A 16,797-nucleotide genomic window follows, 5' to 3' on the forward strand; every position below is an offset into this window, starting at 1 on the left:
TTATGTGAGCTTATGGTATAATAGGTTGGAACCTTAATTCAATAGGACCAATTCACCAGACCTATGCCTGTATGAAAGGGAAAACACACACACACACACACACACACACACACACACACACACACTTCACATAGAAGGAACATTCCAAGAAGACGAAGTTTAGCTGAAGAATGTTATTAGAGTCAGCCAATGCTAAGAAACTGGAAATGTAGAGATACTATCGGTCCTAACTGGTACCTTAATCTCCTTCCTCTGGCCTCCAGAAACAAAGGGGAAATCTTTCTTTATAGAAGCTATCAACTGTGGTATTTCTAGAAAACCCATGCTTGGTACATATATAAATCTGTGCAATGTCCCCAAACTAGAAGCATGCCAGTTCCTGAAATTCTTGTGGGTAGACTGTCAGTAAGTCACCCTGGGGTACATATAAGACATTCGGGGCAGAGGACAGTGGCTGTTTAGCATCCTTTAGGACACAGAGCATTATATTAAAATGATGCAGATATCCACACCACAGTGAAACAAGCAAACATCACTATGGTAACAGTTCGGCTGAACTGTGCCACAAGTTATTCTCAAAGCAAAACTCACCGGTGGTCCCCTTGTTCCTCTGGGACCCTGTGGTCCAGCAGGTCCAGTGTCACCCTGGAACAGAGAAATATCATAAAACCACGGAGCCACATGAAAAGATGACAATGGCCCAGTTTGGATCAGATTTCACCAACAGACCCAGGAAACCAGTGGTGTGTCTAGATAGTTCCTTTTGAATGCCAAGGACTCTAAACTTGCATAAATTTGCTTCACCCAGATGAGGAGACACTCTCCAGTTCACATTTGTAAATGGGTGTGTTCATTTACCAGCTCAGGCATAGTTCACGTGTTTCCCTGGTGGTCTAAGGTGGTCACATCTCAAACTAAGAGAAGTCACACTGACAGATTTACTAGGTAATAATCTGGAACCATTCCTGCCAGGCTCACTATCAAATGAAACATGCTACCAACAGCACCACCAACCCATACATTGTCTCAGGCAGCCTTACAAGTTCTACCTACTAGATTGGTTTTCTAACCATGTTTTAGCTAGGATTACTATTGCTGTGATAAAACTCCATGACCAAAATCAACACAGGGCAGAAAGTGTTTCTCTTACTCTTCCTTATCAGAGTCTATCACCCAAGGCAATCAGGGCAAGAACTCTCATGTATAGGCTATGAAGGAGTGCTGCTTACTGGCTTGTTCCTCACAGCTTGCTCCAGCCTACTTTCTTATAGAACCCAGAACCACCAACCCAGGGATGGCACCACCAATATGGGCTGAGCCTTCCCACATCAATCACTAATTAATAAAATGCCCCACAGACTTGCCTACAGCCCAACCTTATGAAGGCATTTTCTCAGCTGAGATTCCTTCCTCTTAGATGACTCTAGCATGTATCAAGTTGACACAAAAGTAGCCACAACAAAGAGCTAGGAGAGAGCAAGGGAACCAGACTGACTTTCTCAAAGAATTTCTTCTAGATTCTTCAAATCAGATCCTCTGAATGACAATCAATAAGGTAGATCGTCAGGAGACACAAGAGGAGTCCACTTGCTATGTAAGTTTTCATGAAAGTCTTGAAAGATGTAAAAGTCTAGAAGGAGACCACTAGGGACCTCTTGACCCTGTCTCCATATATCTGACAAATTTCTCATTCCTAGAACAATCTATATACCCAATGTCAGGTCACCTTGAAAAATGCCATGTGCAGTTAGTCAAGTCTTGGGGAATGGGCATAGAGGGTGAGCTACAAATAGTAGCTCCAGGATGGCCTCCTCTACCTCTGAGCCTCTAGATCACAGTATTCTCATTTGTACCTTCCAGAGAAAACCTTTACCTTCTCTGCCCCAATTTCAAGACCAAATAAAAGTGAGAGACATCCAAGATATCTAAGTCGAGATACAGCCCAAACAGCAATAGGAACAGCAACTGCCACCACTGCTACTGCTGGTGGTGGTCATGATGATGATGATGATGGCAATGATGAAAGTGCTATAATTAGTGATGGTTTAGTGATAACAGTGGCGATTATGGTGATGGTATTAATCATAATGATGGGGATGTGATGCAGCCGTGTTGATAATGGTGGTAACCATAACAACAGTAACCATAATGGTAGCAGTGATGATAGTGGCAATGGCAAGTCTTGATATCAATGGTGGTGACAAGTTTAAGGGATTAATAATTATTTTGAGAACAAAATAATCAAGAGATGGAGAAACAATTTGGGAGAAAACATAAAATGCCTCACAAATCAAGTAAGGTAGGTCCAACTGGACCATCACTGGACACTAGGCAAATCAGATGAACCCAGAAAAGTCTCCATCAGCTGTGAGATACAGGTCAACCCTAGGGACAGAAGAAGCTCATGTCTCAATGAAAAGCAATTATGTGGCATTCCACATCCTTCAGAGAACTGCCACCTATGGTAGGGTTCCTGGGTGCCCCTCCTGTGTTTCTCAATCACTGTAGCCCAAGGTATCCCAACTTACATCTTTTCCTGGTGATCCATCCCTTCCGGGGGGCCCTGCTATGCCAGGTTCTCCCTATGAGTAAGAAACTGCTGTTAGAGATAGGGCTGATTGAGCTATAGGCCACCTTGAACATAAAAAATCTGAAAGTGTGAGAGAGTGACAGAGAACAAGAGGGCTGTCAGACACAAGTGCTCCCTAATGGGCATGGCAGCCTCTGCAACAGAACTCTGGATCCTAAGAGAATATGCGAAGCCCCAAGTGTCTCCTTAACAGGGAAGGCAGGAAGAATATTAGGTGATGGGTCAGCCTATTTGAGCCCCCCATTACCTGCTTATCCCAAGCTTCTCTAAAACATAATTCTGTCCTAGTTATCCACTATACTCAAGGAATCCAACCATGAGCCCATCAGTTTCTTTTATTTGGGGTACTTGGAAGGGATGGGTGCTAAAGCATAATAAAAAGCTGTAGGGACTCCCCATCTAAGATAAGGTTGATGTGTTAACATACACATTCTCTATGCCCTGGGAAAGTCACCCTAACCTCTGACCAGGTTGCTCTTCTGAACTAAGCCTAATGCCATGGTGTGTTTTATGGGGGCTGGGGACCATTTGTAAAGCCCATTGTGACACCATGCTAGTATGTCTTTTGTTCGTTCCTGAATAGAGAGCAGCAAGGTGATAGACTGCTAAACATGAAATCTTCTCCCTTGTGAGTGTCACCTACTTACCCTCAGACCAGGTGGGCCAGGATCACCTGTGTGTCCCTTGAAGCCCTGGAAGAAATATGATGAAATTGTGAAATTACTCTATCAAACAAGTCAGAGGGTACAAAAGGGCAGAGGGTCATGAAGATGTCCGGCTTCATCCCATCTTCAAGTTTTGGCTCACCCTATTGCCTCTCGCTTGTTGCCAGTTTTGGGGTGTCAGGAATGGGTAGAAGAAAAGGGGGAGGAGAGCCAAGAAGCAAGATCTTCTATATGGGGTACCACTTTGCATGGTGATATAACCATAAACTTTAAAAGTGCTCATTATAAAGAAACCTAAGTTCAGTCCTGAATATCACTCCAATAGTGAAGAGGTACCATGATTTACATATAAACCCATCTGAGAGGGAGGACACCCCTCCATGGCCATTTTCAACACAAGGAAGACAGAGAGCCCATAGGATTAAATCTCATTACACCTGAGTGCATCCCCAAGGTTCTATTCTAAGTTCATCTGATGACACAAGCAAATGAAGGCACAACTAGGGAGGAGAAAGCCCTAGAGCAAGGCTAGCCCAAGGAGAACTCCATTCTAAAAGACCCTCCAGGGTATTAAGGTCACAACTGAGAACTGCAGCTTGTGCATCTCCAGCTACTATGATAGATTAGAATATTAAATCTTCTGTCCTCTAGAGGATGAGGCATCAGTATGAGGTGGCAGAATATGGTCCCTCTAGGACCCAGTAGGGCCAGTGGACTAGAAGCCTCAATCCATATGTATGAGAATTTCACCTAATTCTGGACTTACAAATGGTGTTCAATGGCAATCTGTTCAGAAATGACACAGTGAGCTGTTAGAACATAGTAGCCATTGATGAGGAAAGGTGAAGGAGGGGAGGAGAAAAGAGGTATGGAGTCATGTAAGACTTATGTTCAGTTTCAACCACTCTATGCCACCTCAGAAAGCGTATTTGCCACTGGAGCCCTTACTATAGCTAAGATAACAAAAATATTATCTTGTCTAACTCTCTTTTACCATCTTCAGATACCCTCTGTGCCTTTGAATCTGATGCTTCAGAGCAGACCATGGGCTGGGGGTATAAATCAAGGCTCTGCTCTCCTCTTAAGCCTTGGGACTGGGATGCTTCACATTTCTTTACTAGGATTGTGTTACCACATATGAGCATGAGGCTGAGACCCATTTCTGTAGATTCACTGTCCAGAATGAATAAAGCAAAGTCCTTCAACTATTCAGAACTTGGCAAGATTCTAAAACCTTCTTTGAATAACTGAATCCCAAGACCAGCTGGCGCCAAGGAAGGAACCCTAACTTCCTCTCAACCCATAAACTCAGAACAAAAACCCCAACTAGGGAGCCCCACACTGCCAGGCATTTGACCGAGAATTCATAGGTACCCCCCTCTTTGCTAGTATTTATAGCTGTTGCACAGGTATGACAGCTGCTATGATTCCCATTACATAGGAAACAGAGGTCCAGAAAAGACCCATTTGATCAAGAAATCACAATGAAAGGATTCAGGTATATGTCTCTTCAAACTCATGCCATCCTTCAAAGCTCTGCTCTGGCTCAGTGAAGCCAGCCAGGGAACTGGTTCTTACTAGCTTCAGTCTCTAAACTGTACCCGCACATTGAAGTTCCTGGTACAGAAGTGGGTCTAACTTCTAAGGAAATCCCAGCAAATGGCTCTCTCCAGCTGCCAAGGAGCCCACTGATTCCTGTAAGCCAGGAGCCACCAGATACAACTGGAGCATCATTTTCCGAACCACTTAGTTATAAGAGAAGAGACTGTGAGTCACAATAGACAACCATTTGCCATATTTAAAACGCCTTATGAAAGGACTTAATGGGACTATCAAAGTATGTCTTAGGAAAAACAACCAGCCACTGATTGTGGTTTTAGTCTCTGTGGGCCAGAACATTCATCCCTGTGACTGGGCTCCTCTTTCTGTACACAGGAGAAGCAGGGAGATTGGGGGAAATGAACATTGATTTTCATGTTTTGTTTCTTCCTTAATGAATAGTAGCCAGTGGACTTATTGATTTTTTTCCAAAAGAAAAATAGCACGAAGGAAACAAGAGACAGTGTTCTGATCCTGCTACTTCTTGATTGATGGATAATTGGATTTCAGGATTTTCATTAAGTATCATCACTTTTTTTTTGTAGAAAAAATTAAGGAATTATATTAAAATTTCAGCAGCATGAAGAGGTAAAGCACTTAAAATTAAAATCTTAACACACTTTATTACAGAAAATTGTCTGTGTTTAGTGCTATAACTAGATTAGATTTAAATACAGCTACAATCCATATAACCATTGAGGTTAGATGTGAAGTAAGGAATTCGAGACAGGGAAGGATCTCCTGAGAAAGAGAAAATAGAATACATAGTTATAAATTGATGGGGTGGAGTGGGGGGGTGGCTAGAATGGAAGTATTAAAAACAAAGGGAAGAGAAAAAGGGGAGTGGGGTAACAGAGAATATATAGGAACAGACCCCTAAAACTAAGGGCCATTTTGAGGGGTCATGCAGAAACATACTCTATAGTAGGTTCTTCCTAGAATATATGCATATATGAAAGAATATGAATGGAATCACCAAATATTGGAGGACACAAAGCCCCAACTAGATGTCTATCACCACTGAATAAAATCTGCAGTACCAGGAATGGGTCACAGCTAATTGAGTTGTTGGTCAAAGGTGCTCTATAGAAACCCTATTCATTTCTCTCCACAAACTGATGGTAAGTCTCTACTGCTGAAGAGGCCTACGCAACCACAAACCTACACAACTTATTGAACACAGAGAAGTTAAGCTGGTCTCTACCTACAGCCTCCATCTCTATGGAATAATGTTCATGGTCCTGGAAGGTGCTCTGCACACTGCAAGAGGAGAAAGATAAATATTAACCTAGTTACAAATCCTTTGATCTACCATGGTGGCCTGCTTTCATGATATGTTTGTACAATAGTGGAAGAAAAGTTGTAGAAGTAACCAACTACTATCTGATTGGATTTAAAGTCCACTCCATGGGATTGATCCCATGCCTGACACTGCTCAGATGGCCAAGAACCTGAGAATAAATAGGTCATGGACATAGGGGAAAACCAAATGTTAATGTTCGGTTAAAAGCACACAGCAATAAAATGACTTTATGACATTCTCCTATAGTCATAGAACAGTGTCTTGCTCAGCCACCATTAGAGAAGCTTCCTCCTACAGTAGACAGGAACAAATACAAAGACCCACAGAGAGTTAGAGACCTTGAAACATTCAATTCTAAATGGAATATCCCCATCAAATCCCTTCTCTGGGCTCAGAGATCTTTGAAGATGGGAAGTTGGGAAGATTGTAAGACACTAAAGAAGCAAGGCCATATAGACACAAGAGCTGATTACACATATGTGACTGTGGCAGCAACCTCATGGCCGGCACTGCCTAAACAAGATGGTGGTCCCAGCACTAAGAGGGGAAGTAGACAAAAGCTTCCATCTCTAATACAGACACTGACTCCAGCTGACAACCTCTTGCAAAGGAAGAACTAGTTTTCTCCAATGAAGCCTCTGAGTATACAAACCACATTTTAGGGTGGCCATGCCCAGCAGTAGATGGCTAACATGAAATAAAATCAGTAATTTTTTTGAGGGATTTTTTTCCCTTGTAATGCTTTCTGACCATTTTTTAATCTTATAGGTCTTTTATTTATATATTTTCTGATTTTGTATTTTTATGGGATTTCTATGTATGTAGATGGGTGTCTCTGCATCTTTATATGTTTCTTATGCTTTTTCTTTGGTCTTTTCCCCATTTGTTTTGCCCCATTCTGGTTTGTTTGTTTGGAGTTTTATAGTTACTTATTTCTTTTCTCATGAGAGAGAGAAAGAGGGGGTGGATTTGAGTGAGTAAAGAGGTGGAGAGGAGCTGGGAGGAACTGAAGGAGGGGGAAACATGATCAGGATTTATTGTATAAAAATAAACTTTTAATATAAAAGGGAAATCATATGGAAAGGTTGTAGTTCATTCAAGGAATTCTAAATATGAAAATAGAGTAAACGTTGGCTGTACTTTACTCAGCTGTAGAATCAGAAACAATTTAGGTGCATCCTTGCACAACTCTGGACCTTCTTCCTAGTATGGCCATCACTATCATGGACACTTAGAATGGACTTACACAACCGGAACAGCATTAGTGAGGGCACTAGAGGAAGGGGCTAGGGATGTAGTGCAGGTGAGAAAGGGCTTGCCTAGCATGCACAGGGTCCTGGAGCCCCATCACCATCACTGAGAACCCCAGCCAGAGTAGTGTAGGCAAATAGAAGGCAAAAGCAAGGACAGAAGTTGAAGGCCATCCTCAGTGACATAGTGAGTTCAATCCCAGCCTGGGTTACATGAAACCCTGTCTCCCAAAAGAGAAAAGAAAGAAACAAAATTAATCAATCAAAACAACAACAACAACAAACAAACAAACAAAACACCCTTGCTTTTCCTTCAGTTACTCCAAGTAGAGAACATGGAAGTTGGGATAAGGAGAGAAATAATGAAGCAAGCTGAAAATGTTAATTAGCATGAGATGGCTCATAGTCTGGGAGATAAAAGCTTGACTGGCCTGCAGAGAAAACAGAATTGGTTACACAAGCACCAGAATGTTGGGATGTTGGGAGACAGGTTTCTGTAACTCAGAAACCCTGCAAGCTCTCCTGGGGATGGCATGGGGCCGGCACTTACCGGTGGACCTCTGGCTCCCTCTGCTCCTGACAGGCCTGGCTCTCCTGTCTTGCCCTGAATTGAGGAAGAAAAGAAAAGAAAATACTCAGTCTCCCATTTTCAGGATCTTGAGATGTTTTGTGCCTGCTTGGCATGCCACCCCATTCCCACATGCCTCTGGCCAAGCAGGCTATCAGCCCTGACTCTAGCATTTCTCATGTATATCCTTTAGTTCAGTCTCCACATTCAGGCCTGATGTATTCCTAGTTTTCCTGTGGTGATGACAGTTCAAGTCCTATCCTTCGATGAATCATTCACAGGGCCCCTTCACTGTCAGAGTGCCTGTGCCTGATGAGAAACTATAAAACCATCTTAGTTATTAATGACTTGACTCATAAAAGCACTTCAAGGTGGCTATGAACCATTATACTTTTCCAATGGGCACATTGAAGATCAAAGGCATTTTATTTTACCAGGCTTCTAAGGACAAAGCTAAAGAATACCTCAGCTTCCTGGCACCCAGGCAGGGGCTCTGCTCGGGCCCCCAGTGACACCACTCACAGAGGCCTGTGATCCGATTCATGCAGCCCTTTCCACACCCCAGGTACTCAGATACAAACGAATAAAAGGACACACTTGCTACATAAAATTATTGCCCACAGTTTGCCATTTTGCCAGACAGAACCAAGACATCAAGTAAGGCAGATGAGGTCCAGACAAAAGGCTCAAAAGTGGGGGAGAGGATGCAGAGAAAGAGGTGAAAGGGGACTGTTGGATGGTCAACTGGGCCAATTTGGGATCTTTTTTCACTTTAGCTTGAAAACATGGTCCTCCTTAAACTCCTTGCACCTTGTTTTTGTACAAAGTAAAATTTGAGGACTTTCATGGGATTCCCATTAGAAGAGAAGGGCGAGGGGACGGGGCATTCTTAGATTTAGAGATATTTCAGATGAAAACCAGGGCTCAAAGGCTGGCTGTGCAGTTATGTTTTCTTGCTGCTTTCTGCCCTGGCTTATCCAGGTGTTGGGTTGCCATTTCCTCTCTGCATCTGTTCCTGAAGCTTTAACTTTCAGATGGCCCACCTTTGTAGGGCTCAGGCCTTGCCCCCTTAATCAAGGTGATCATCAGTACTAGCCCAGTTACTAGCAAACAAACAGCCAGTATCAATTAAGGGTTATCCCTACATTAGACACAACTAAGATGTTTGGAATCATGATGGCTCCTCACTGGGAACTGATGAAAGATGCTCCTTAGGAAAACCACATGGGGCACAGGGAAGTTAGGTCATCTTTTCGAGGACATAGTATGAGGCTTATAATTGATATGATAACTGAAACTGTAATTCTTCCTAAACAACAAGGGATGCACAACTATATCTTATTAAAACATTAAACAATGGGCAATTCAAAATGTCTATCTTTTTAATTTATATATTGAAACGTTCATCCATCCATTGGGCAGTCATCAACCTCTTGTCTGTCCATCTGTCTGTTTCTCCATGTATGGCCCTTTAAGAGAATGGGTCAATATGGAGAAGAGCCTTGTACCACTGGTTCCCATTCCCTATCCTTATACCCCAGTCTTGGGCATAAGGGCACCCCTGTTGCTTTGGAAGATACAGATATTCTCAGTGTGCTCCTTACAGGTTCTCAGGAGAGAAGCTGAATATCAGTTGCCTCTGGAGGCACTGCTCACCAGTCTGTCAGTCACTGAGATGACTCTGCAGTGAAATTCCACAGCAAGCCATAAGAAGGGCTCGGGGAGGCATAGTTCAGGGTCCCAGAGTCCCACTACTGTTGTGGAATCACTGCGTATGACCTGGTCCATGAGATCCGGCTATCTCCTGTATGATCCTTGCTTGCCCAGAATAGGACTGGTCTTGTATCACAATGACAGTCCCGGAGCAGGCAATCAATAAACCGATGGAGCAAAGACTAGTGACCCTGTGCTGTAGGAATAATGGTCATTCAGACCAAAAGTGGATCATGGCCCTCAGCTCTGAGCACTGAGCTCTGTGTCAGCCTCAGAGATTCGATTCCTAGAGATTTCACTCCCCACTGGAATACCTTGGTCTAGCTACCAGCCTCTGTGTATCCCAAGCTTCCTCATCTAAGGACAAGAACATCTGTAACCCCAGGTTTAATTGGAAAATGCAATGATGGTCTGGCTGGCCCCAGGTATACCCCAAAACATCTCTATCCCGGTGCACCCCTTCCAATCCCTCTGTCTGCCATCTGCCTCCTTGGGCAGCTCCACAGAGCATCCCACATTGTTCTCCTGGAAAGGCTTTTTTTTTTTCTTCCCCTCAGCAGTAAACTTGGGCTCTTGCAACTGACAAACAGTATAAAGTGATGAAGAAGGTGCTTCGGGCAAGCCGTGTGAGATTTGGAATGAGTCATAATAGTTTATAGCCAAGCAAATTAAACAGACCATGAACCTCACTAGGAAAAAAAAAAAAAAAAACAACCTTTTATATAATCCCACTTAGTGGCTGTAAAGGCTCCATAGTTCTGACCTCAGCAGGCATAAAAGTAGAGCAGTCGCAAAGAGAACCTCACAAAAATAATTAAGAGTTAGATAAACCTGGTGTGCTGTACGTTCTTCACCTCATTTGATCCACGACTTCTAGCAAGTTAGGATATTACCCTTCACCTAACTGAAGGAGGCTGAAGCTCAGAGAGGCTATTCGACTTTCTCAAGGTCACACAGCTGCTGAGGAGGAACTCCAGCATCCAAAGGCACTTTGTTGCTTTTGTTATTGCTGGTACTGGGCATAAAATAACTTCATTTTTATATTAAATTTAGTTCTATCAATATTTAATATATAAACATTAACTTAAAATAGTAAAATATCTGGCTGGAGAGATGGCTTAGCTGTTAAGAGCTCTTGCTGTTCTTCAGTACCTACATCAGGTAGCTCACAATTGCCTGTAACTTCAATTCCTGAGGATATGATGCCAATTTCTGCCTCACCTCGTGGCACTGCTCAGTCATAGTATATATAAATGAATGCAGGAACATACACATTAATTAATAATTAATCAAGTTGACTATTAAATTAATTTAAAAGAAGGAAAAGGGACCAGCGAGATGATTGGCAGGTAAAGGTGAATGCTGTCAAGCCAAACAACCTAAGTTAGATCTCTGGGACCCACATGATATAAGAGAGCCAATTCTGCAAGCTGACCTCTGATATTTGCCCGTGCACTGCTCACCCAAACACAAATAAACAAGCAAATGCAAGAAATAATAAGAAAAACAAACCTTTCAAACAAACAGTAACTAAAAGACTATGGAGTATAAAGTCGCCTGACCATTCCCTTTATGCAAAGCCATTCTTCCATGGGTGGGGCCTTTACTCTTCTTAGAGGTGCCCAGTGTGGAAGTAGATTCACTTCTATTATGTAACCAGGGAGGTGTGGGCAGAACTCAGGTCTCTCCCTATCCCTGCATCCCTTTATCTTCCTTACCAAGCACGTGATTTGCTTGGGTATTGTTTTGTTTTGTGTTGCATTGTTTCTGTTTGCAGTAGTGGACCTGGGGACCTTCAGGATAGGAAAGCACTCCACTGAGCCACACAATAGCTCTAGATTTGTGAAGACAAGGGTAATGCCAGAAACTGTGGTGTCGGCGACATCATCATCATCATCATCATCATCATCATCATCATCATGAAGACCTGAATCCAGGCAAGAGACATCTCTAAGCCCTAGGAAAGGACTTTGAGGTCATAGATAAGTCATCCAGGTATGAGCCCACCAAGACAACTCAGGAGCTCTCTGTCTTCCCATCTCACTTGGGGTTCCTAAAGAATACCATTAAAGAAAACTAAAAGCAGCAATAAACACCTGCAGGCCAGATGTTAAACATAAATGTGGCAGACAGCTTCCATGACCAGGAGCCAGTGTCTTCCACTTGCCCCTAAATTCCCTCCATATCCACCGGGCTGAAGCTATATGGGCAGCAAAGGTTGGGAGGCCTGAATGTGAAATTCCTGGGCTGTCACCAGGCCATGATGTGAGTTTGGTTGGTCAGCTTATCCTAAGAGACAGTTTTGCCAGCTGCAAAGCAGGGCTGTTTTTCATGCAGAACTATGAGAAGAAAGCGACCTGGTGCACAGGACATGACTGTGTGTCTGGATCAGAGGAGCCCTTTGAGATCTCAGAAGAGCTGAGAAGGGTTGGTTTTGGCATGAAGCAAGTGTAGAGTCCCTTACCGGTTCTCCAGGGGGACCTGGCTTTCCATCTCTGCCCTGCTTGCCTTCTTCTCCCTGAAAGATAAACTCAAATTGCTTATTAGGTCAGGGAAGATTAGCGAGAAAGAGGGACAGACACGAAGGCACCTCACGTACATCTCTCTGTGTAGCAGCAGCCTCATGTTCAGTTGACAGCACCCAGGTATCTTCCCAACCCCTAGAGTCTGGAAGGGGGTTTCTGAGCCAGGAATTGGCATCCTGAAATGCAGGCCATTTTTGCAACTGTATCTTGATTTCTATTATTTATCTACAACAGCTGCCACTATGGTACTCCCTGTGGGCCTTCTTGATGAGTAAGTTGACAGGGTGTGTGTAATAAGAAAGAAGAAATCATAGAGCGAAAGACTTATCAGTGCTCCTGATTATGGGGTGCAGGGAAAGAGGGTCGGGGGTGGCTTGGTTCTAGAAAGTACTGTGACTTACACTTCTCTTCACAAAAACTGTGATTTTTCTCTCTAATCCCTCCACCCCAGCTAATCTCAGCTCTAGATGAGGATATGATAACCTTGATGTTTATTTTATAGAAAAGTACATAGGGTCTCAAAAGATGTCAAAGATGTCAGAGGAGAGTGCAATCCTGGGCCACCTGAATCCAAAAGAAAGTAGCAAAGCTGAGAGAGAAAAAAAGAACTCAGTCAAGTAGGATTTAAATTCTACTTGCACCTCTGAGGCATAGAACCTTGGCCTCTTGGTGCCTCTTAACCTAAAAAGAAAGAAGAAATGTGCCCTGCACAGTCAGAAGTAACCATTTGCAATTCTCAGCAAAATCCTGGCACACTTACAGACAGCTGCTATAGACTAGGAATGCTGGAAGAGAGAGAAGGGTCTTCCTCAGGGATGGTGACCCTGACTATCAATACCAAATGGTCAGATTTGAAATCATATATACACAAGCCAAGCAACACGAAATACACTCAGTGCATTGTGTTTATGTATTTATGTATTTATGTGCATATATATTTGTATGTGTATATGTGTATATATATACACATATATACATATATATATATATATATGAAGCAACAATTAGGGGAAAAAGAAGATATGAATTTGAAAGTTAGTCGTGGGAGGGTATGAAGAGCTGTGGGAGAGAGAGAAGGGAAGGGGAAATGATATACTTAAATTTAAATTAAAGATCTAAAGATTAAAAAGTTCAGCTCTACAGCTGTTTCTCCCTACATACAGAGGCCACGGGAAGGAAAGGCCAGAGAGCTATACAGACAGTTTGATAGAGGTTATAAAAAAGAAGGACACCAGCAAATTCAGATTAATGAAGGCAATGTCTGGGGACTTCTAGTGTGACCTTTTGTCCCTGATGCAATGACGTTATAGTGTTCAGGTGGAAGGGGTTAGGTGTGGCCTCCTATTTAATCTAAGATATAAAATGGGATTTCCCAAGACCAGAAAGCTGGTTTTTGAAGCTTCCTGGATGAGCAGTTCCTAACTTTTTGAACCATGACTTCTTCCCTTTGAGTAAACGTAGATACAGTTGTGTCTGTACTGCAGGGTAAAGATTTGGTGAAACATCAGATGCAGCAAGCAAGGAGATGGCCCTCAGTAAATAGAGAGATTCGTCGTCTCACTTTCTAGTGTTGGTCCTCAGATGTTAGTGAGCTTTCTGGCTCTTGCACCCCTCATAGCAGGTAAGATGCACGGAAGGGGTTAAATTCTGCCCATCAGTAATACATGTATACAGTCACATCTGTCTGCATCTGCTTCAGCTTGTCACACCTTCTTCCTTAGCCCTGTCAACTTCCTCTGTATACATAACTTGGCTTTGACTGATCCCATTACCTCTTTCAGGAAGCTCCAAAAGTCTCATTAGGCCAACTTGGGTTGTCCATCCCAGAGTCCCTACAGTCCAGCATATAACTTAGTACATCCTGGTCTACACCAATGATTCTCCCTCTTTGATTTGTCTTCTGGGGCTATTGTAGAACAGAGAATTTGAGTATGTGGTTCAGGAGCTTGCTATCATTCATCTGACACTCACTAGCCTTGTTGCCCCATTTAGCCCAGATTAAGAAAGCATTAACTTGACGCCATTGAGGAAGTTGGATGAAGAGGGTTCGAGAAGCAAGAGATGTTCATGGCTATGCCCTCAGTTCCATGATAGGGCTTTCAAAACCTGGTATTAAGTTTGGGTTTCATTTTAATTTTATTTCGACTAATGTGTGTGTGTGTGTGTGTGTGTGTGTGTGCCTTTTTTGCCACATCTATATGAATACTCACATAAGTCAGAAGAAGGCATTGAATCCCCTAGAATGACAGCTGGTTGTGAGCTTCTCAAGTTTTTGGCAATTGAATTCATGTACACTGAAACAGCCAGTATTCTTAAGTGTTAAGTCATCTCCCAGCCACTGGTCTTAAGTCTAGTTCAAGTTCATACCTAACCTTGGTGGTAGGTCATGGGCATGTCTCAGAAGTACATGATGTCTGATGGTGTGGTTTAGTAATTGAGTGGGATACATTCGTGTGTGGAAAGTTCTTTGTGCACAGAAAACTATGATGAACTCCATGCACATTGAAGCCAGTGATACTCACTGTCCAAGTAGAAGGTAAAGGAAGTGTCTGATAGGAACGAGGTGACTTCCTTGATAGAGGAAGAAAAAGTAGTGGAAGTGACTGTGCTGCTGGGAAGGGAGTTAAGAGAAATAGATAAGAATAAGCTGGAGAGGAAGGAAGGCTGGGTAATGTGGGCTAGGAGAGAACCCATAACTTTATTCTGTCCTTTATACAAAGGCCATAGGGAAGAGGGCCCACAGTTCTGCACAGAAAGAAGCCAGTGCAAGCCCAGTCTTGGTATAATAGTGGCAACTGGCACTAGAAATGCAGTAATAAGATTATGATTACACTGAAAGGGAAGAGGGAGAGGACTGGGTAAGTAGATATAGCATGGGGAGTAAAATCTTTGACCTCAGTGTTAAAGATCAGACAAGAGAGGCATAAGGAAGAGCATTGGACAGCACAATTATTTCTATGGCTTCTGGCCTCTAGTTTTGTCCTATATTCATTATAATGGGTGGATGCAAAATCCAAACTGGAGTTTTTCTTTAGTTGCCTCTACAAATTACTATTCATGCACGAGCTACATGACACACACGCACCTCCAATACTGTAGTGTATGTAAGCTCCATACGGCTATTTCAGATCTGTGAATATCAACAGGTTACACATGGTTTTCATGGCAACTGCCTAGGAGAGGCCTCCTCTATCTGTGGCCATGCCTGGTAGACAGTTGATCAGGAAGGGACCTCAGAGAGCTATTCCCCCACTTGCACAGTTCTCTTATTACTCATTGCTCTGTGGGGCCTCAAGGCTGAACATAAGCAGATGCCCTCATCATAGAAACTGAAACATATAATAAAATTCCCAAATATTTGTCTTTATTACATTCCCCAATCTAGTATATAGGAATTTCCTAACTATAGATATTGAATGGCAATACAAGGAGTAAAACCAGAGCCAGAGTGGAGATTCAGAAACAAAAGAAAGAGACTGGGAACTGACCATGGCTGAGAAGGAAGCAGGAATGAATACCGGGCTGAGATTGGCATTAAGACCAAAGGCTTCAACCGAGGGCTGTAAATGCCTAGCAGGTTCAATATACAAGGTCTGATCAGAGTCAGTGAACATAATAACAACAGATACATATACCTGTGTGCACATATATGATTACATACATGCACATTTATGATTACATACACATATATACATATAAATCCAAGGAGGAGGAAAACAGAAGGCAAATTGTATTAGGGTATTGGTACGTGATTCAGTGGTAATTTGCTTAGTATATATGTAATCCTAGGCTCCATTTCCAGTACCCAAGACTTGCAAAGCACCACCCAGTGAAGAGGGTAACCAGAGGCTGTTCTGGGAAGACAAAGTGTACACACAAAATCCCTGTGGCTCAGAGGGAATTATTTGTGGCAAGAGAGATGACAACGTGTTCTAGAATCCAAAAGAAAACCAGTGTGGCTGGAATGAAGAAACACATTTTAAGGAACAAGAGTGGGATACTGTGGGGTAGTCAAACAAAAGAGCTCATTCTCATGGGAGAAAGAATTCCTAGACAGACAATTAGTATAAGCAGAGATCCCAGCCCTACTGGGGTGTATTTTAATTGCAGAGCTGAGAACAACCATTTGTGTGAGGTCATTTTGCAGGGTGTATAAAAAACCTTGGCTATAATTACACTATAACAATTAAACTCTACTCTAGGGTGTCATCCTAAAGGAATCAGAGAACTACTCTTCATATGATACTGCCCACTGCACGTTTTATGAGGCAACAGAGAAATATCTCAGGTAATGTGGTATCCATTACATATTATATGCAAATTTTATAAATATGTAACAGCAGTGATGTAAATAAATGAAAAACATTTATATGTCTGCGTATGTAGGGATTCATATATGAATGTGTATATTTGTGTAACTATACGAGAGAGAAAATAACTATTTAAATCAATAAGAAACCACCAATTTTTAGCATAAAAGGGGATTAAGATGTGTTCCACTCAAGTTAGATGTCCAGAATAATCAGGTTAAAATGTATTTTTCTTCTAAATTTCTAAAGTACCATAAGTTTGGCTAGTGACCAC

At 42.5% G+C, this 16,797-nt stretch overlaps 1 protein-coding gene across 2 annotated transcripts in view; it reads right to left on the reverse strand.

The window, feature by feature from the left end:
* The window catches only part of Col22a1 (collagen type XXII alpha 1 chain), a 237,024-nt gene that overhangs the window by 21,166 nt on the left and 199,061 nt on the right, over positions 1-16,797 (reverse strand). For both annotated transcript variants that reach the window (XM_021183654.1, XM_029469967.1), the window contains exons 51-55: positions 12,153-12,206; positions 7,958-8,011; positions 3,238-3,282; positions 2,529-2,582; positions 592-645 (exon numbers count right to left, since the gene is read on the reverse strand). In XM_021183654.1, coding sequence (XP_021039313.1) covers positions 592-645; positions 2,529-2,582; positions 3,238-3,282; positions 7,958-8,011; positions 12,153-12,206 — 261 coding nt within the window. The remainder of the gene's footprint in view (positions 1-591; positions 646-2,528; positions 2,583-3,237; positions 3,283-7,957; positions 8,012-12,152; positions 12,207-16,797) is intronic.

This window comes from Mus caroli, chromosome 15 (genome assembly GCF_900094665.2).
Source record: "Mus caroli chromosome 15, CAROLI_EIJ_v1.1, whole genome shotgun sequence".
Classification (NCBI taxonomy): Eukaryota; Metazoa; Chordata; class Mammalia; order Rodentia; family Muridae; genus Mus; species Mus caroli.